This window comes from Mytilus galloprovincialis, chromosome 10, assembly GCF_965363235.1.
Source record: "Mytilus galloprovincialis chromosome 10, xbMytGall1.hap1.1, whole genome shotgun sequence".
Lineage (NCBI taxonomy): Eukaryota > Metazoa > Mollusca > Bivalvia > Mytilida > Mytilidae > Mytilus > Mytilus galloprovincialis.
This window is the reverse complement of record NC_134847.1, coordinates 45,916,285-45,938,114: the sequence shown is the minus strand read 5'-3', so window position 1 is coordinate 45,938,114 and position 21,830 is coordinate 45,916,285. Positions and strand designations below refer to the sequence as shown.

At 33.1% G+C, this 21,830-nt stretch overlaps 1 protein-coding gene across 1 annotated transcript in view; it reads right to left on the bottom strand.

Moving 5' to 3' along the window:
- LOC143049499 (uncharacterized) overlaps window positions 1–21,830 on the bottom strand; it is a 59,278-nt gene that overhangs the window by 19,258 nt on the left and 18,190 nt on the right. The window contains exons 2-11 of the mRNA XM_076223112.1: window positions 19,809–20,120; window positions 16,722–16,850; window positions 9,387–9,491; window positions 7,315–7,437; window positions 6,532–6,728; window positions 4,087–4,339; window positions 3,258–3,419; window positions 2,661–2,822; window positions 588–770; window positions 201–383 (exon numbers count right to left, since the gene is read on the bottom strand). Of these exons, the coding sequence (XP_076079227.1) occupies window positions 201–383; window positions 588–770; window positions 2,661–2,822; window positions 3,258–3,419; window positions 4,087–4,339; window positions 6,532–6,728; window positions 7,315–7,437; window positions 9,387–9,491; window positions 16,722–16,850; window positions 19,809–20,120 (1,809 nt within the window). The remainder of the gene's footprint in view (window positions 1–200; window positions 384–587; window positions 771–2,660; window positions 2,823–3,257; window positions 3,420–4,086; window positions 4,340–6,531; window positions 6,729–7,314; window positions 7,438–9,386; window positions 9,492–16,721; window positions 16,851–19,808; window positions 20,121–21,830) is intronic.

The following is a 21,830-nucleotide window of genomic DNA, read 5'->3' as shown; positions in this document are numbered from 1 at the left end:
ACACTTTTATCTTGAAATCTACATAAAACTCGAAGAAAGGAATTCGGTGTTGATGACAGTTTCTCACTCAAAAATCTTCGAATGCAGATATGTTCCTTTACTGATATTTGGCCTAAAATGTGCATGAGTTTGAAAAAAAATGGTGGTTTTAATATCATTTAAAATAGTGACAAATGTGTATAGTACGTTACTTTATGTACCTGTACATACAGGAGGAACACCATCCCATGTTCCATCAGACTGACAGGTGCGTGTCAGAAATCCTGCTTCGTACATATACCCTGTGTTACATGCATATGTTACTGTTGATCCTTCGGATTGACCATGCAAGGTATATGTGGCATTAGCAACTGCTCCTGGGTCATGACACTGCATTGGTGTTGCTTGAAAATATGCATTATTCAAGTAAATTATGTTAAACTGTTGTTAGTATCTACCAATGCAATGTTTCTCACTCAAAATCTTCGAATGCAGATATGTTCCTTTACTGATATTTGGCCTAAAATTTGCATGAGTTTGAAAAAAAATGTAGGTTTTAATATCATTTAAAATAGTGACAAATGTGTATAGTACGTTACTTTATGTACCTGTACATACAGGAGGAACACCATCCCATGTTCCATCAGACTGACAGGTGCGTGTCAGAAATCCTGCTTCGTACATATACCCTGGGTTACATGCATATGTTACTGTTGATCCTTCGGATTGACCATGCAAGGTATATGTGGCATTAGCAACTGCTCCTGGGTCATGACACTGCATTGGTGTTGCTTGAAAATATGCATTATTCAAGTAAATTATGTTAAACTGTTGTTAATATCTACCAATGCAATGTTTCTCACTCAAAAATCTTCGAATGCAGATAAGTTCCTTTACTGATATTTGGCCTAAAATTTGCATGAGTTTGAAAAAAAATGTAGGTTTTAATATCATTTAAAATAGTGACAAATGTGTATAGTACGTTACTTTATGTACCTGTACATACAGGAGGAACACCATCCCATGTTCCATCAGACTGACAGGTGCGTGTCAGAAATCCTGCTTCGTACATATACCCTGGGTTACATGCATATGTTACTGTTGATCCTTCGGATTGACCATGCAAGGTACATGTGGCATTAGCAACTGCTCCTGGGTCATGACACTGCATTGTTGTTACTTGAAAATATGCATTATTCAAGTAAATTATGTTAAACTGTTGTTTTTTAATATCTATCAATACAATGTCTCATTTGCAAAAATAATCTCAAAGAATACGAAGGTTATATTGTCAGAATATATAAGTCTACCTACTTGAGATGTAATACCAATAAATCATAATACGTCACTTTCGGTTGCATACGAAAAATAGTTAAAAAAATATAGTGATGCCCGAACCTAAAGAAAAGTCTGAAAGGCCAAATAAAGAAGGAACTTCGAAGTTCGAAGAGCATTGAGGACCAACAAATTATGAAAAGTTTTAAATTCTGGCGTATAAAATTATAAGCCTAGTACCTTTGGTAACTATTGCAAAATACAGCTAAGGAAATTTATTCCTGAGATAGAAAGGCGTTAGTAATTCCAAAATTTAAAGTTTTGTAATCAGTTAATTTATAAATATGACCATATCAAATAATAATCATGTCAAAACAGAAGTGCTGACTACTGGGCTGATGATACCTTCGGGGAATAAAAAGTATACCAGCAGTGGCATCGACCCAGTGATTGTAAATAAACTCATCATAGCTATCAGGATTGAAATTTTGTAATTGCGACAGACACGAGTTCCGTTTTAAAAAGACTCATCATGGAAGCTCAAACCTGAAAAAGTTTAAAAGGAAATTGATACTACATTTCATTGCAGTAAAACATGTCTGGTTCATAAACATTTATCTTGGGTGTTTCAAAACACCATTACTTTTTTTATTTGGTGTTTCTTTAGAATACTTTGGAAACTTGAGGGTTACATGGTTACCAAAGCTTGTACACAGATAAAAAAAAAGAGATGAACATTTGATTGGTTAACTTCCAGTGATGGTTATTTTCTTATATGCCATGAAATGTGATGTGAATTTTGTCTATAGTACTAGACAGGAGGAAAATTTACTCATGCCAATCTTTCTTTATTTGAAACAACAACAAAAATCTGCACACATTTTTGAAAAGTGCAAATTTAACAAAAGCTAACAGGGAAAAAACAATGGTGGTATTACACCTTGAACAAACAGGAGGAACACTATGATCTGTTCAATCAGTTCAATGACATATTGTGTATTACCTTTTGGCGGAGTGCTGAGAAAATGAAGCTTTTGTACAAGTGAGAGGTTTAAATATTTACAAAATCAGGTTTAATCTTCTCTTCTCTACTTAAGGAAATGCCTGTACCAAGTCAGGTATATGACAGTTGTTTTCCATATGTTTAATGTGTTTGAGCTTTTGATTTTGCCTTTGGATAACGGTTTTTCCTTTTAGAAATTTTCCTTTGAATTCTGTATTTTTGTTATTTCAATTGTTGTGCAATACTAACAATTTCTTTTCGGTATCATTTACAGCAATATAGTCAAGTCAAAGACGAAAAAACAAACTGTCAATAGGAGGGACACCGAATACCAACTCATTTAACGGTAAAGTTAGTCTGATAAATGTTAAAATAAATTGTCTTTCTTCAATGAAACCTTTACCTGTGCATACTGGAGGAAAACCATTCCATGTGCCATTAGACTGACATGTACGGGTTAAATTTCCTGTCTCATGTGTGTATCCAGGATGACAATCATATGTTACTTTAGAACCATTCATCGTGAAAAAGGCATTTGCCACTGTGACAGGATCTTCACATTCTACTGAAATTGTTTCACAAACTATCTTTTCAAAGACATATTGTGTATTGCCTTTTGACGGGATGTTAAAGAAATGAAGATTTGTACAAGTGAGAGTTTCGTCTAGTTTCAAAACCAGGTTTAATCTACCCTTTTCTATATAAAATGCCTGTACCAAGTCAGGAATATGAAAGTTGTTTGATGTGTTTGGGCTTTTGGTCTTGCCTTTGGATAAGGATTTTTCCTTTTTAAATTTTCCTTGGAATCGTTTTTTGTTGTTATTTTAGTTCTTGTGCAATACTCACAATTTCTTTCCGTATCATGTACAGCAATATGGTCAAGTCATAGAAGAATAGAAAAAAAATCAATAGTAGAGAGACCGAATACCAACTCATTTAACGGTAAAGTTAGTTTTGATAAATGTTAAAATAAATTGTCTTTCTTAAATGAAACCTTTACCTGTGCATACTGGAGGAAAACCATTCCATGTGCCATTAGACTGACATGCACGGGTTAAATTTCCTGTCTCATGTGTGTATCCAAGATGACAAGTATATGTTACTTTAGAACCATTCATCGTAAAAAAGGCATTTGCCACTGTGACAGGATCTTCACATTCTACTGAAATTGTTTCAAAAACTATCTGTTCAATATAATTTAATGGTATAAGAACTGGAAGAAATTTTCATTTACAAAATTGCTTTTCAATAATTGCATTAATCCTCTAGCATAGGGAGATGCATAAATAGAAAATTACAACATGTAAACCATAGAAAAAATGAACGACAGCACTGGACACCACAGTATCGTTTTTTCAATATATATAATCTTGAAAATAGCTTTTAAAATTTGAGCTGAAATGTAAAAGTTTTTTTTTATCTCAATCGTTAAACTTGTTTTTTTTGAATGACATTGACAACACTTAAAGGCTGAACGAAAAAAATGAGGACCGCAAATTAAATGTGATATAAACAATAATTTAAACACTTCTCTCGCAACAGAAGCAGGTCAAAGTAGACTGAACGTAAAGTATCTGTTGATCGCTTCGTAGTAAACTACAACTGTCACAGGATACAAAAAATTGTTGGATAATTTTATTTGTAAAATTATTAAGCTTGTATTTAGCATTTGAAATTTGTAAAAAATTTTATATTGATTGTGTTGGTAAGACAATAATGAAGTATTTGTATTGTTTTTGTTCGTAAGACAACAATGAAGTATATTTACATTTTTTTAATGTTGTATATATGCGATTTGAAATGTATAGCTAGATTAATAAGTTACTCACTAAAATCCCGAAAAGTATACACTTTAACAATTAGTTGTCCATCATCGCATCTACTATCCTGTATTTTATTACCCCATCGTCCTCCTACGAATTGCACATGACCTCCGTTATATGCATTTGGTATCCAAACCATCACACTATTATTTGTATAAATATAGATTAGTCCACCATAATCACCACCTTCAGTTCCTAGCATGGCTGAACCAGCTGCGCCAAATATATATCCTGCGTTATCACCATGACCAGTGTTTACCTTAAAGTGTTATATATCAAAAGGTTCAACAAAAATACAGAACGCCAATGTAAACTAAAAAGAGGGACGAAAGATACCAGAGGGAGAGTCAAACTCATAGATAGAAAATAAACTGACAACGCCATGGCTAATAAACAGCTGCGCCATGAGCGCATGATACGCCCGACGTCTTGTGTGGAAGTTTTTTTGCTATAATCATAAATAGTTTCTGAGAAAGTTTTAAGCAATAACCATATATTGTTTTTGAGACACGGCGGGACATGTGAAACCCCTATCCCTGTTTTTTTTCTTCGAAAAACTAAATATCACTAAAATAAAATTTTGAATAAAACCAAAAAGTATACAGATCTTTAAATTAATATAACAAAGAAGTGTGTAAAGTTTTAAGCAATAATCATAAATTATTTTTGAGATACGGCGCGACATGTAAAAAAAAACCTCCCCTGTTTAACAAAATACTCAATAACTCCAAAATAAAGTTTTGAATCATCAACAAAAAGTATACAGATCTTTAGATTAATATAACAAAGAAGTTTGTAAAGTTTTAAACAAGAATCATAAATTGTTTTTGAGATACGGCCCAACATGTAAAAAAAAACCTCCCCCTTTTTTACAAAATACTCAATAACTCAAAAATGAAATTTTGAATCATCACCAAGAAGTATACAGATCTTTAGATTAATTAAACAAAGACATGTGTAAAGTTTTAAGCAATAATCATAAATCGTTTATGAGATATGGTGCGACATGTAAAAAACCCCTCCCCCTTTTTTACAAAATACTCAATAACTCAAAAATAAAATTTTGAATCATCACCAAAAAGTATACAGATATTAAGATTAATATAACTAAGAAGTGTTTAAAGTTTTAAGCCATAATCAAGAATCGTTTTTGAGATACGGTGCGACATGTGAAAAAAAAACACACCCCTGTTTTAGTTACAAAGTGCCGTAACTCAAAATGTTTTAATCTTAATTTTAACAAAAAGTATACAGATCATTTGACCATCATAAGAAACAACTATGTTAAGTTTCATGAAATTTGGATAAGTCGTTCTCGAGTTACGGTGCGACATGTTTACGCCGGACAGACAGACGGACAGACGGACAGACGGACGGACAGACGGACGGACGGACAGACAGACGGACGGACGGACACCGGACATTTGTATACCATAATACGTCCCGTCAAATTTTTGCCAGGCGTATAAAAATAAAAAGTAAAACAGAAAAATAACAGCACAGAAGACACCACATAGAAAACTAAAGACTATGCAACCCGAACCCCACCAAACACTTGGAGTGAGCTCAGGTGCTCCGGAAGGGTAGGCAGCTCCTGCTCCACATGTGGCACCCGTCGTGTGGCTTATTTTTATTACAAATCCGGTAAATAGTCTAATTCGGTAGCTCACATTCGTGAAAAGAGAAAGGGTATTTTAGATATGATATAAGGAACTTATCCGATATCATCTGTGAAACGATTATTCCATAACGGTCAACCAACTTGTGATGGCGTCCGTAAAATTTACGAAGGGATCATTTCAACTTCACCATTTGGAATTCTTGGTTTAATAGCTTCCTTGCGAGTAGCAATCCTCTATGAAGGAAATATTGATAGGAAATACAAGCCCGGGGGTATTGTATCAATTGGGAGATATATACTCCGTATGCAGGCGCTGCTAGAATGTTGCTACATAGAAATGGAAATTTCACCATTGGGAAGCTGAAATCATTTCTTTTGTCGTAAAGTTTTGTTTTAAAAAGGTGAGGTCAGTAACAATTAACAAAATCGAGTGATGCGAGAAAGGAAAAAAAAAACAACTGAAATATTGTCATTTTAAATTGTTTCATTTTAATCAACAACGAGAAATTTTCGTTTCTTCATAAAGGGCCATATTAACATAGAAATTTAAGACACACAATTTGTTTTAGTTTTTTTTTTTTTTTTTTTTTTTTTTTAATCAATGATGATACTTCGCTCTTAGCAACCAGTTTGAATAATTTTGTTAAAATAAGCTAAGAAACATCGCCGATGAATTATTTTATGCAAATAAATAATTCCATTTCATTGTATTTGTCTTCATGTTTCACTTAAATACTCTAATAAAGGCACTGGTAATGATAAGACAATAACAACCCAAGTTTTGTTATAAAAAAAACCCAAAAGGAATGCAAATACTTTTTTTCCTTTACCTCAACATTGATATAGAAATCTGAAAAATCCATTACAGGAAATAATATTGGACTAGCTCCACTGAATCTGTAAACCTCTTGAGTGGCAACTGTGAAATCATGAAAATTATGGTCAAGTAACCAAGCATGGATGTGAATTGTGCCATTACTCTTAACTATAGCTTTGCTCCAACCATCAATGCAACAACAAACAAATCCTGTGAAAAAACTGATTCATTATTCATGTTTATCAAACACCTTTTAGGCTTTAGTAAAATCTTACTATGAATTGCCTATTATTAAACACTGCATATGTAAATTATCACATGTTATCCCTTTATCGATTCGTGAATTACCAATTATTCATCTTCTATGCAAATTTTAACATGTATTTCAAGAAAATAAGTGCTGGCGTTAAGTTAGATATTTTCATTCCTTTTTGATGAATTTTATTTTGTTGCTCCTTCAAGTATTTGCAGTGAAATTTCTTACGTATTATAGGTCAAACACAACATTAACGATACTTCTGTAAGCCAGAAATGCGTTTCGTTTTCATAAGACCCATTAATTGCGCTTGAATTAAAGCACTTGCAAAAGAAAATCTAGTGTAACGAGTTTGAAAAGCATTAATAACGAAACATTAGAAAATGGTATGGTTAATCATTACTTTGGGTAGGAAAACCCTAGAATCAACCTATTGATATTGATTTCGAACAATTATCCCTAAAACGCATTGAAATATTTTTTCTTTCTTTTATAAATTTTGTAGCAACGTGAGCGTTAATGATTTGCAAATGTACTTACCAAAACCAGGAGAATCCCCTAAGAGTCTATGTGGTATCCATACTCGTACATTTTCGTTATTATATCCATATAATACTCCGGATAGAGAGTTCGAGAAAACGGGTAAGCTATGAAACACTACTCCTGTAATTTAAGGTTAAACATTCAAGTTATTTTTTTAACGGTTTTTGCACTCTTTAGCCAATTAAACCGCTTTAATTTCTATTCATCGGAAACATTTGTAAAACTAGATATCCCAACGACGATTGTGTCTACGCTGAGTAGTTTCAGAGGAGAATATGTTTGTTAAAGTTAATGGACGCTCTGTGATGAGTAAAGCTCACTTGGCACTTTTGGCCAGGTGAGCTTACTAGAGGCTCCCAAAGAGCCTGTGTCGCTTACCTGTGTTTACTGTTGTTTTCAAAAGCATGAAAATAAGGTTAAAACCATAATTAATAGTATGAAATACGCTACTAATGATGCGGCCAAAAGGTTTAATTTGACCAAGTAGTTAAATTAAGGTAAGTGTTTGATATTTTCCATTCAGAGCTCATCATTTTCTATCCAACATACACCAGGGATATCGTTACTATAAATTATTTAAAACCTTTACAAAATTGTTCCATAGATATAAAGATTTGGTTTTGAAGTTTGGTTGTACCTGTAGAAAACTTATTTCAAACGGGATAGCACATCCTCATTTTTACGGAAATGTTGTTAACCGTGTCTGGAAATTTAGAAATAATCCATGTAAACTTGTCGCTCCTTTAAATAAACTTATTCTAAAAGGTTACCTATTCAACACTGTAATAAGATCATTGAATATTGTTTTTATTGGTATAAATATTGATTTTGTTATCAGTAAATTAAAAGTTAACTAAATATTCCCAGTATGTTATATACATATACATATTCATGGATCTGCAATCTGACGATACCTGTAACTTGGCATTGCACAAGGGTCATGTTTTTCTCTGGCTGTTTATGACGTCTTTACACTAAATCCATTGGATGTTGGATGTGTACGGATTGATAGTTTAGTCTTAGATGCATGATTTTTTTATTAGTTGTTAGTGGCTTTGAACTAGCTGTCAGATAACTGCGAGTACTCTCAGATCTGTTCATTGTGTCTTTTTGTGTCGGGATGTATAAGTACCCGTCCACGTCCACTTGTATTTTTGTCCATCTGATGAGTTAAGCCTTTTTCAACTGATTTTTATAGTTCGTTCTTATGTTGTACTGTTATACCACTGTCCCAGGTTAGGGGAGGGTTGGGATCCCGCTAACACGTTTAACCCCGCCACATTATTTATGTATGTGCCTGTCCCAAGTCAGGAGCCTGTAATTCAGTAGTTGTCATTTGTTTATGTGTTACATATTTGTTTTTCGTTCATTTTTTTTACATAAATAAGGCCGTTAGTTTTCTCGTTTGAATTGTTTTACATTGTCTTATCGGGGCCTTTTATAGCTGACTATGCGGTATGGGCTTTGCTCATTGTTGAAGTCCGTACGGTGACCTATAGTTGTTAATGTCTGTGTCATTTTGGTCTTTTGTGGATAGTTGTCTCATTGGCAATCATATCACATCTTCTTTTTTATATCCAGATTGAATCTTCATATTCTGGATTTGTCTATTAGTTGGTACAAATGTATATGTATTCAAGGGCTGGCGTTACTAACCAGGATGACTTTAATTTGGTTGCTAGTTTCATAAACCAAGGGATTACATGGTAAAGTTTTATTCATCTTTTCGAAAGCTTTACAAATTCCATAATTTACTTGACCATTCTTGATTGTCCGTTTCATATTTCTTTTCCCGTTTGTGACATCATAGAATGCTACTGTGGAATGAAACTCGGAATGTGTCAAAGAGACAACAACCCGACCAAAGAGCAGAAAACAGCCGAAAGCCACCAATGAGTCTCCAACACAGCGAGAAAATCCTGCACCCGGAGTCGTGCTTCAGCTGGCTTTTATCTGTATGATTAACACATTGGGGGCTATTTATTTAAAACAAAATGCTTATTATCTCGAGACTTCTTCACTTTTTTGCGTAGTTTCTTAGTCTTAACGTAACTATTATTACTTCCTACCTTGACCATCTGACATAAAGCCATTATCAAGTTGTATTCGAACTGATACCATATCTGGATATTTTCCTAGTCCATGCGAAACTTCTTTGAAAATCTTGTCTTTATCTGTAATATTTGATTTGATTTGATTCTGGTGTTTAACGCCACTTTTAAGCACCGTATTTAGGCTATTTCGTGGCGGCCAAATTGTATTGGGCGAGGAAGCCGCCCGGTGAAAATCACCGACATTCGATAGGAAAACTGACAATCCTAGTCAATTAAGTTTGGAGCCGAGTTCGAACTCACAACCTCAGTGTTCACTGGCTAATACTTACAGTAGAAACTACTTAGACCACTCGGCCACCGAGGCCCCTCTTATCTGTATGAAAACCGGGATACGCATTGCACAACAAACTAGAGACTCTAAAGAGCCTGTGTCGCTCACCTTGGTCTATGTGCATATTAAACAAAGGACACAGGGAGATTCATGACAAAATTGTGTTTTGGTGATGATGTGTTTGTACATCTTACTTTACTGAACATTCTTGCTGCTTACAATTATCTCTATCTATAATGAACTTGTCCCAGTAGTTTCAGTGGAAAATGTTAGTAAAAATATACAAATTTTATGAAAATTGTTAAAAATTGACTCTAAAGGACAAAAGCTCCTTAGAGGGTCAACTGATCGTTTTGGTCATATTGACTTATTTGTAAATAAAATTGAGAATGGAAATGGGGAATGTGTCAAAGAGACAACAACCCGACCAAATAAAAAACAACAGCAGAGGGTCACCAACAGGTCTTCAATGTAGCGAGAAATTCCCGCACCCGGAGGCGTCCTTCAGATGGCCCCATAAACAAATATATACTATATATATACTAGTCCAGTGATAATGAACGCCATACTAATTTCCAAATTGTACACAAGAAACTAAAATTAAAATAATACAAGTCTAACAAAGGCCAGAGGCTCCTGACTTGGGACAGGCGCAAAAATGCGGCGGGGTTAAACATGTTTGTGAGATCTCAACCCTCCCCCTATACCTCTAACCAATGTAGTAAAGTAAACGCATAACAATACGCACATTAAAATTCAGTTCAAGAGAAATCCGAGTCTGATGTCAGAAGATGTAACCAAAGAGAAGAAAACAAAATGACAATAATACATAAATAACAACAGACTACTTACTTTGCTGAACATTATTGCTGATTACAGTTTATCTATATCTATAATAATATTCAAGATAGATCTTGACCGGATAAACAATTTTATCCCATGACAGATTTGCTGTAAATGCTTTGGTTTTTTGAGATATAAGCCAAAAACTGCATTTTACCCTTATGATGATTGTGGCCAAGTTTGGTTTAATTTGACCCGGTAGTTTCAGAGGAGAAGATTTTTGTAAAAGTTAACGACGACGGACGCCACCGACGACGACGACGGACGACGGACGACGGACGCAGAGTGAGCTGAAAAGGAAATAAATTTATCATTTTCATGCGTCCGAAGTGTCTGTATGGATTCTCCTTCATCGGGAACGCTCTTAGTCGATTATTTGAAAGGCAATCGATATAAGAAGATATGGTATGAGTGCTAATGTCATCTCACAATTTGTAAAAGTAACCGATTATAGTGATTATAGGGGTGAATAAACAAAGGCAACATCATCATACCGCTGTGAGATGTTTAACAGTTTAAAAAAAAACAATAACATTGAACATAAAGCCGCCAAATACAATAATATTCACAGGTATATGAAATAATTTTATTGTAAGTTATGCAGTTTAAATGGAGATCGGAAATGTATATAGTATGGACATTTGTAATACTGAAGAAAGAAATGTTTAATGTTTAGAATGTACTTGCATACTAACTAAAGAAAGAAAGCAGTCTGTGTCCACGGCCGACACTCGGCTAACCGAGAGATTGGTCGGTTAATCTATATTGAGTATGCGGCTATATCGGCGGTTGGTCTGTTAATCGGGTTGGCTAAAGTCTGTTAATCAGGTGTTATCGAGAAAATCATTGAAAGTTCAGCATGTTTCATTGTATAACTTTTTAAAAATAAATGTTCATCATAAAAAGTATTCATGTCTAACAAAACAATTCAATGTACTGAATTCAGTGGTGTAATTATTATTTTTCTAGCTTCTATGTACGATCTATAAAATGAAAAGGCGGGTTACTCATCAATAAATTTATACACATTTTACACACATAAAATGTACACGTCAAGATGACACATTGGTTAAATTTACTTGCATTCAATATTTTGAACATCGAAAAAAGAAAGGCATTATGTTTGTTAACCATATTGATATCATTGTGTGTAAAATCTACACGAAAATCTGTATTTTGGTGACATAAATCAATCTTTATTTAAAACCTGGTCTGTTAATGGGTCGGATGTATAAAACCCGGTTTGTTAATTGGTCTGTTAAGAGTTATGAATGGCAATAACAGTATAATTTTATTGCTGTATGTGGTGTTATCGGATCAAATGAGTAGGCTCGAGAAGAGCGGCTTAAATATACGAAAACAACACATGAGCAATGAAACACAACATATACGGAAACAACACATGAAATTGAAAATTGATAAAAATGGTTTCAAAAAAGTGTAATATTAAAGTAATATTAATTTCATCCAAGAATGATCGCATATATCATGTTGATGCTGTTTAATGGTCATGAATGACACAAATTTGTCATCTACATTGGTAACCAGTAAATAAATCAGAGATAAACGTCGTAATGTAACTAAACATCAGTAAGTAAAATATATTGGGATGACAAAATATGAAAAATAAAGAAAGAATAATGAATAAGATAAAAAATGTAGAAAAAATGACATAACAATTTAAAGAATACAGAAATAAACAATACCCCCAATCTGGACCCTCATGGTATACACGAGAATCTGGATGGAAACGCAGAATATAGAATAATATATAAGGACAGTAGAGAGTGATACATTGCTAAAAACGAGAGAAAAAAATACTTGTTTAAGAATACACCCATGAAACACCGGTGGCTGTTGAAACAGTAACGGAATGCTGTGTACCTATATTGGTGACAAATTCTAGAAGTTTACATGCGGACAACTATGGTGGCAGATTAATGCCATTTTGCGTTTTAAATAGCGCTTTAGCGTTTTCGCCTTACATATTCAATAGGGCGAAAACGCGAAATTGCGAAGTCGAAAACGCGAAAACGCGAGACCGATTTCTCGTTTTCGACTTCGCGTTGTCGCGTTTTTGACCTCGCGATTTCGCCTTTTCGCGATTTCGCCTTTTCGCGATTTCGTGTTTTCGCCCTATAGAATATGAAAGGCGAAATCGCGAAAAAGCGAAATGGACTTCACCGGCCACCATAGACAACTGTAGTTCTCCTCTGCACTTATGTAGAAAGGAACTAAACGGAATAAAATGAATTAAAACTTAAAATAACCAAATGCAGCTGCATTCGCTCCTTTCCGTTTACTTTTTTACTAGAGTGATTTGTAAACAACATATGATTAAGTAATAGAAGAAAAGAACCAATTGAATAATGCTGACGAATTAGGGTTTAACGTCCAGTGACAAATATCATGTTCATATGTGAACGAGAACACGTTATATGTACCCTGTGTTGTATTAGAAAGACACTTTCGGAATTGAGAACGTGCTACTTCGCGATCGAACAGACACAAAAATAAGGGCTGATTGAAAACGTCGATAAAAAATTCATGCATATTCCAGAGGCCAACCCATATCACGCTATATTGAAGTGACACATCCTTCAATAAAATGCAAAGAAAGTCAAATTAAAAATGCTATTTCTAGGATACTGTGGCACCGTATTGTCATTTTTGTTTACTCAGGAACATCTCATTCTTAAATTTTTCAAGGGGAAAATATAAAGGTAGCAAAATTATTGTCGTGGCTAAATAACTCTTAACTGACACAATTTCAATTGTCCAACCCATTAACAGACTTTATTCCCATAATTTTCACTAAAACGTGGTATTATTCACGTTATTTTACAATTATGAAATATTTACTAATGTCAATTTATTTTTTAGAACCACAGTACTATTTTTTGTCCTTTAAATGATATCTAAATTTGTTTGTTTCGCCTTTTATTAAAAAAATTGCTATGCGTATAAGCATAAATACTACATACCTGCACGACGCCTTTTAGTTTTACTGAAAACTGCGCAGACTAAGAAATGTTTTTACAAGTGCAAAATGTTCTATGATAGATATCATTTTGTCAGACACTTTTCTTTTTTTGATTTGGTTCTTATAACATGCCACAAATCTGTATATTTAATAGAGTTTAACATTAAATTAAGCGTTTTACTCTTAACAGACATATAACCAACCCGATTAACAGACCAATCGCCCATATAGCCGCATACTCAATATAGATTAACCGACCAATCTCTCGGTTAGCCGAGTGTCGTTATTTGATAATTTTGATAACAGTTGAAATACTTAAGATCGTTATTGGACACCTTGTAATTTAATCATGAATGTTTTTAAATTAGATGAATGACAAATTTTATGCATGTTTTTATTCTTCTTTTAATTTTGATACGTAATTCTAATGTACGACATAACTAGTCGATATTATTGTTTGTTAATTGTGTACACAAATATTCTATTTATGAAATTAATATAATTTTATATTGTTGATACTATAAAGCAGAATCTAAATCACAATTTCTATATGTCAAAGAAAATACAACGTGTCCATGTATTCTTTGAACAGACGATGCTTTCTTGATTCAAAAATTGAAAACAATATGATAACATGTAAATAAAAAAATAGGAAACGATTAAATAAGAATATTATTCACTTCTAAATACATTTCCTAGTAACGACATTCTGTACCTACATGTGTTTACTTCATATTCATTTAAGCAGTTAACCTTTTATGTACAGCATCTGATGTTAAACTGTTCCCAGAAATGATTAATTGCTTTTCTTGTGTTTTGAGCAAATTAATAGAAACATTCTCCAAATCAAAACATTTAGGATTGTTGTTAACAAAAATTAACCTTCTTTGTGATATAGATTAAAGTGTTTATATTTTACAATTATTTAAATCTGGCAAAAAAAATATCTTGATCTGAGAAGTCTTCTTTTAAAATCTAGAGATTAAATCTGTCGGTTTTTAATTCAAAATTTAATGATAAATATTTCCATCAATTGAACTCTGCTGTGATTTTTTATTAATGTCGAAAACTTAAGCATAGGATACACAATTTTATATCGCATTGGAATACCGGTAGTGTAAACAATAGTTTGTTTTTAGCTCACCTGGCCCAAAGGGCCAAGTGAGCTTTTCCCATCACTTGGCGTCCGTCGTCCGTCGTCCGTCGTCTGTCGTCCGTCGTCGTCTGGCGTCGTTAACTTTTACAAAAATCTTCTCCTCTGAAACTACTGGGCCAAATTACACCAAACTTGGCCAAAATCATCATTGGGGTATCTAGTTTAAAAATTGTGTCCGGTGACCCGGCCAACCATCCAAGATGGCCGCCATGGCTAAAAATAGAACATAGGGGTAAAATGCAGTTTTTGGCTTATAACTCAAAAACCAAAGCATTTAGAGCAAATCTGACATGGAGTAAACTTGTGTAACAGGTCAAGATCTATCTGCCCTGAAATTTTCAGATAAATCGGATAACCTGTTGTTGGGTTGCTGCCCCTGAATTAGTAATTTTAAGGAAATTTTGCTGTTTTTGGTTATTATCTTGAATATTATTATAGATAGAGATAAACTGTAAACAGCAATAATGTTCAGCAAAGTAATATTTACAAATAAGTCAACATGACCGAAATGGTCAGTTGACCCCTTTGGGAGTTATTGCCCTTTATAGTCAATTTTTAACCATTTTTCGTAAATCTTAGTAATCTTTTACAAAAATCTTCTCCTCTGAAACTACTTGGCCAAATCAATCCAAACTTGGCCACAACCATCTTTGGGGTATGTAGTTTGAAAAATGTGTCCAGTGACCCAGCCATCCAATCAAGATGGCCGCCATGGCTAAAAATAGAACCTTGGGTAAAATGCAGTTTTTGGCTTATAACTCAAAAACCAAAGCATTTAGAGTAAATCTGACAGAGGTAAATTTGTTTATCAGGTCAAGATCTACCTGCCCTGAAATTTTCAGATGAATTGGACAACCCGGTTTTGGGTTGCTGCCCCAGAATAAGTAATTTTAATGAAATTTTGCTGTTTTTTGGTTATTATCTTGAATATTATTATAGATAGAGATAAACTGTAAACAGCAATAATGTTCAGCAAAAAAAGATTTACAAATAAGTTAACATGACCGAAATGGTCAGTTGACCCCTTTAGGAGTTATTGCCCTTAATAGTCAATTTTTAACCATTTTTCGTAAATCTTAGTAATCTTTTACATCTTCTCCTCTGAAACTACTTGGCCAAATTACACCAAACTTGGCCAAAATCATCATTGGGATATCTTGTTTAAAAAATGTGTCCGGTGACCCGGCCAACCATCCAAGATGGCCGCCATGGCTAAAAATAGAACATAGGGGTAAAATGCAGTTTTAGGGTTGTAACTCAAAAACCAAAGCATTTAGAGTAAATCTGACAAGGGGTAAAATTGTGTAACAGGTCAAGATCTATCTATCTATCTTTTTTAACAATTTTCACTAATTTGGTAAATTTTTGTAAATTTTTACAAAATATTTTTCACTGTATCTAAAGGTCCAAGTTTATTATAGATAGAGAAAATTCTAAGTACCAAGAATGTTCAGTAAAGTAAGATCTACAAACACATCACTATCAGCAAAACACAATTTTGTCATGAATCCATCTGTGTCCTTTGTTTAATATGCACATAGACCAAGGCAAGGTGAGCGACACAGGCTCTTTAGAGCCTCTAGTTATTGGAAGCCTAAAATATAGAGCAATACATCTATTATCTTCTAAAGATTCTATAAAAACCGGCAACCATTTATTAGTTTGATTATGGACTTTCCGATTGGATTCTCCTGTGGGTTCAGTATTTTTGTGATTTTAATTTTATTTTTTAATAGATGAGCAATTTCTTACGATCGAAGTGTACTAATATCGGAGTGAAAGCTACACCGTTAAAGCATCAACAAAATAGAACCTTCTTTTGTTTTACTTTTCACGGCCTTAACATTACAGTTTTAAAAAAATACTGTACAGATTACATATATTATTACGATTTGTTTTCCATGTTTAAGTGAATGAATAAAAAAAACACTATACGAGGCTCAAGAACTCATATCAAAATACTAACCACGAAGGTCCGTATATTCTATATAATCATTATAATGATATAGAATATTGATCGAGTAATGCAATAATTACCCGTTGTGTCCATACTAAATGTGGTCGAAAAATTTGGTTTAGGAAGATCGTTGGCCGTCCACAGTCTAACTCGAACTTGTCCACTTGTGGCCAAGATTGTTGGTCCTCCATTGTAGTATCGATCAGACCCTAAAAAGTCAAACATCGCCTGGTAATATCAATGTGTATTTGTATTCATTTCAATAAATACAGTGAAACATGATGAATCTGATAAAAAATCACTACGTCTTTATTTTTACTTCAATAAATGTATGAATTTTGTAGATATTTGCATATCAAATTAAAAAGAAATGAAAATCTGAAACGTCAAATTCGGATAGCTCTGTGCCTTCGTAAAGTTCAATACAGCAGCTGACAATGTGGTAGTGGTAATACGTAAATTTATTATACGTATATATGTTACAGTGAATTTGTATAATTAGGGATTATGTAGAATCCCTGATTTTTCAGGGAATCTGTAGAATCACTAAAATCATTACTAATTATATATAATCCCTGAAAATGACCAGTGATTTTACATAAACACTGAACATTTTAATAATTATTCTACAAATTCCCTAATATAATTTCAGGGATTATGAATAATTAATGGATCCTTTGTCTGATAAAAAAAATATATAGACAAATTATCATGTTTTACTTTCATATTCCTTGCCAGATGAAATAATTTTGCTTTAAAACACAGAGGATGATCTTAAAGATATAACCAACACAGGGTTTCGAGATAAAGTTGAAGACTTCAAAATTAATAATATCAAGATTCCCTTTATAGCGATAAATTTACATGTATTGTTTGTTTATTAAAAGCCAGCGTCAAATGGATATTCATGTTCTATTTGTAAATCCACAGAGCATGTTATTTATGGTACATGTACATGTAAAACAAATAATGAAGAAAATTATGGAATATCTGTTGTTTTTTTTTTGTTTTTTTTTTTTTGTTCAAATAAACAAGAAATTCAAACCAAGAAAACTTATGCATCTAAATGTGTAGAAAAACTAAGGATTGACAATTAGAACAAAATTTTAGAGGAAATATAAAAAAGAAGATGTGGTATGATTGCCAATGAGACAACTAGCCACAAAAGACCAAAATGACACAGACATTAACAACTATAGAGCTGACATTTGGTGTAATATTCTCATAATTCCACATGATAAAAAAGGAAAGGGAATCACAAAAAAAACAATGGTAATTGTTCACCAAAAGTCTGAAAAAGGATATCGCCTGGCCAAAAAAATATTGTATCTTGCTCTAACCAGTTCAAGGTTGCTAATTCCCTTTATTGGGGGTACCTACAGATGTTTTTACTGAATACTTTATTTTTCTTAGGGGGGGGGGGTCATAAAATCTGATTCAATATGTGAAGGAAAATGTTTTCTAAAATGTGAATATTGTGGTAAAAACAGATGTGAAGCATATCATAAATAGGGTTATGATTTTGATATTTTGTGCTTAACATTTTTCAATTTATGTTTATACAGTATAAAGCTGTTTTAATATGATTTTAAAACATAAATTATTTGACTTTTATTCATTTTCCTTATGAATTAAACTATTTCTTCATTTCAGTTATTATGTATAATCCCTGACCTTTTTTCTAGTGATTATACATAATCCCTGAAAATGTTAGTGATTATATATAACCCCTTAACTGGCCAGTGATTCTACATAATCCCTAAAAATTTCAGGGATTCTACATAATCACTGATTATACAAATTCACTGAAACATATACAATTTTCTGTGACTGCCATACAACTGAGAGGTTTGGTTAGATTTAGTTTCTTGTGTATAATTTTAGTTTAGTATGGCGTTCATTATCACTGAACTAGTATATATACGTATTTAGGGGCCAGCTGAAGGACGCCTCCGGGTGCGGGAATTTCTCGCTGCATTGAAAACCTATTGGTGACCTTCTGCTGTTGTCTGTTATATGGTCGGGTTGTTGTCTCTTTGACACATTCCCCATTTCCATTCTCAATTTCATATAAGCAAAAATAAACATAAAAATACAAAAATATCATACAACATTGACGGGATGTATATGTTACGCCAATTTAGTAATCACATGTATTTACTGGTTGTTTCAGTGATTACTGGTATTCACTGACTTTTTTTGTCATTTTTACAGCTATTTACTTAACTTTAATAGTAAAGACATAATTCAAGATAATTTTGTTAAATTAAAATCTCAAACAGGCGCACTTTGCAAATCAACTTGCCAAATGACATGAGTTAAATGACATTTACAAAATAGGTTCTACGACTTCTTTTGCGAGACATTTGCGATGAAGCTGACATTCTTCACAAACAAATTTATACAAATTGACGGCGTTGAGTAACATATCAGAACATTGTTTTAACAGTTAGTTAATAGGTGTAAAAATTCATTTTTAAAATTAGTAATTACTGGTAATAACTGGGCCATTTCAGGAGTTACTTGTATTTACAAAGTGCATCGGGAATTACATGTAATTCCTAATTTCACCTATTTACTATAACATATACATACAGAGCCACGTCATTGTAACAAAGAAAAACTAATAGACATGGAGACAAAGCATATTATCAAAAACGAAAGACAAGAATACAAAAATTATCATTGAACAATAACACAATGACTGAATGTATAAATACAGAGCCACGCAATTTGGATACCACCCAAAACAGACTAAACAGACTAAACAGAAGAAACCCTTGTAGCTCGGTAAATCGGTTATTTTACTTTTAAGTAAATGTGAGAACTTAAAGGTTACCGACATTTATTTATGCTTTAATTTTCCATATGTGTACACTGGGCATTGCGTTAACTGAGAACCTATCTAGTGAACTCTTCAAACAGAAAATGTAAAACACGTTTTGGTGGGTCAACCTGTTAAAAATGAACGTCTGTGTGAACATAAAATATTTATCACTCTGTAAGACAATAGTTTTTATAGGTTACACGCAACATTGAAATTTATATATCATAAAATATGATTGTGTTTTCTAGAAGTTTAAAGCCGTCTTTCAGAAAAAAAATATTTGAAAAGAATATATGACAAGCTTCCAATTTTAAAGTTAGCACAAATTATAATACCAAACCTGTATGAGCAACTCCAGTATAATATGAGTCCGAATCGTCCCATTCCCCATCCGGTGTGATTATCCTGACGATCTCTGTGTCATATATATAAACAACCCCTCCGTATAGTATTTTCAAATCATTGTCCCTCTGAGCAGCTCCACTTCCGGTAAAAATATAATCTACTCCTTCTTTAGTTACACGTATTTGAACATCAACCTTAGCTGGATACACTCCGAGGTTGTGTGGTATATCTATAGTTCTACTTTCTATTGAAATGAATTTCCAACTGCTCTCAAAAGTTGGTCTATTGAAAGCTTTGATGATAGGAACTTGAAGATAAAAGCAAGAAGACTTATAAGTTTTTGGTTTTCTTTATCTAATTACAAAGACTGTTTATCGTTAATTTATCTAGCTAATTTAACGTATGTGACATTGTAAACAAACTATTTGAGTTGAATTGCCGCAGTAATTTCATCAAAGATTTAGCAAAATGTTAATGTATACAATACACTAGACATGGATCATCCGGAAACCAAATGAGACATCCATATTCAAACGGTCTTCAATGATATTCAAACTGACAAGAAAATATCAGCCATCATCCCAAAAATCTTAAAGACACGTGAAAATGACTGACAAATATATTTCTGATTTGGGACAAACATTACTAAACTCTCACAAGAACAAATAAATGATGATATAAACAGTAATAAAGAGACATACAGTGTAACACGTTTAATAAACACATCTTACTAGTAATCTAATATAAATAATGATTCGATGTAATACCAGTATCAACATGGACAAATAATCACTGGGGTAAAGCTGATGACCGTAACTGCATTCACGGTCATCCCAAGATGTCGGATGAAAAATTAGGCCAGTATCTGTATTGTCTGTTTAAGTGTTTCTATATCATTTTATTAAAAAAACATACATTGATTCGATGTAAATTTATAAAAGATTCACACGGAAATCACTAATTACTACCGAGAAATGTGCATGAAACAGGAATTTCAATTGGAAAAAATCGCTCAGATGACCGTAAATCACAATCGAGATGATCGTAATAGAATCAGCGATTCATAACAAGGGTGACCGTAATTGGTTTTAAGATGACCGTAATTTGTAGGGAAAACGTTACTATTACATTTTCCAAGCATTAGGTTGGCCTTTTGTGTACCCAAGACAGGTGAAAGAAGTTGACCTAGGAGCGCTGTGATTGGATGTAAGGGTACAATATATTTTTTCATTTATCTATGAATAACTGCTGTGTATGTTTACTATATAAATTTTGAAACCTATTGAAATATTTTCTAGAGAATTATTCGAAAAGACTTCTAAAATTTCATATTTTTTTTGTAAAATGACGGTGGGCATGGATAACATAAACAAGCTCCGTTGGAAATTGGTCATGATACTATTTGGCTTCAATTTTTAAAATAGAGTAATAAAGTACTAACACCACACATAACTGTTTTATCCAGGTTTTTATTATAAAAACTGGTAAATTTAGAAAATGTTAGTATTGTCGCCTATGGCAGAATAAATAGTACCGTTTTCCCCGTAAATGATGACCGTAACTTTTAAAGGATGACCGTCAATTCTAACAAATGATATCCGTATTTATATAACGACTTTTGTTGTATCAAACGATTAATCGTGTTGGTATAAACGTATTTATATGAGAGTATAATTCTATAGGTAGATGATAATAAGACGTGCTTCAAATGCATAGTTCACCATATGTATATTTTTTTTACAGTAGAGGGCTTAATTTTTAAAATATGAATTTGCAACAAGACATGCACATGAACAATTGGGGAAAACATGAAACAAAAAAGCAATAAAATGACACCTTACAGGAAAATTTTAAAAAATGCGGTGCACAGTCTTAAATTACAAGTCAAAAGATTTTTTTTTTATTTCTGGGATTCCTTTTAATGACATATAATAAATACACCTTTTTATGCCCCACCTACGATAGATATCAGATATACCAATGTTTTCTGTTCTGTGCGTCCGTCCTTCCGTGCGTC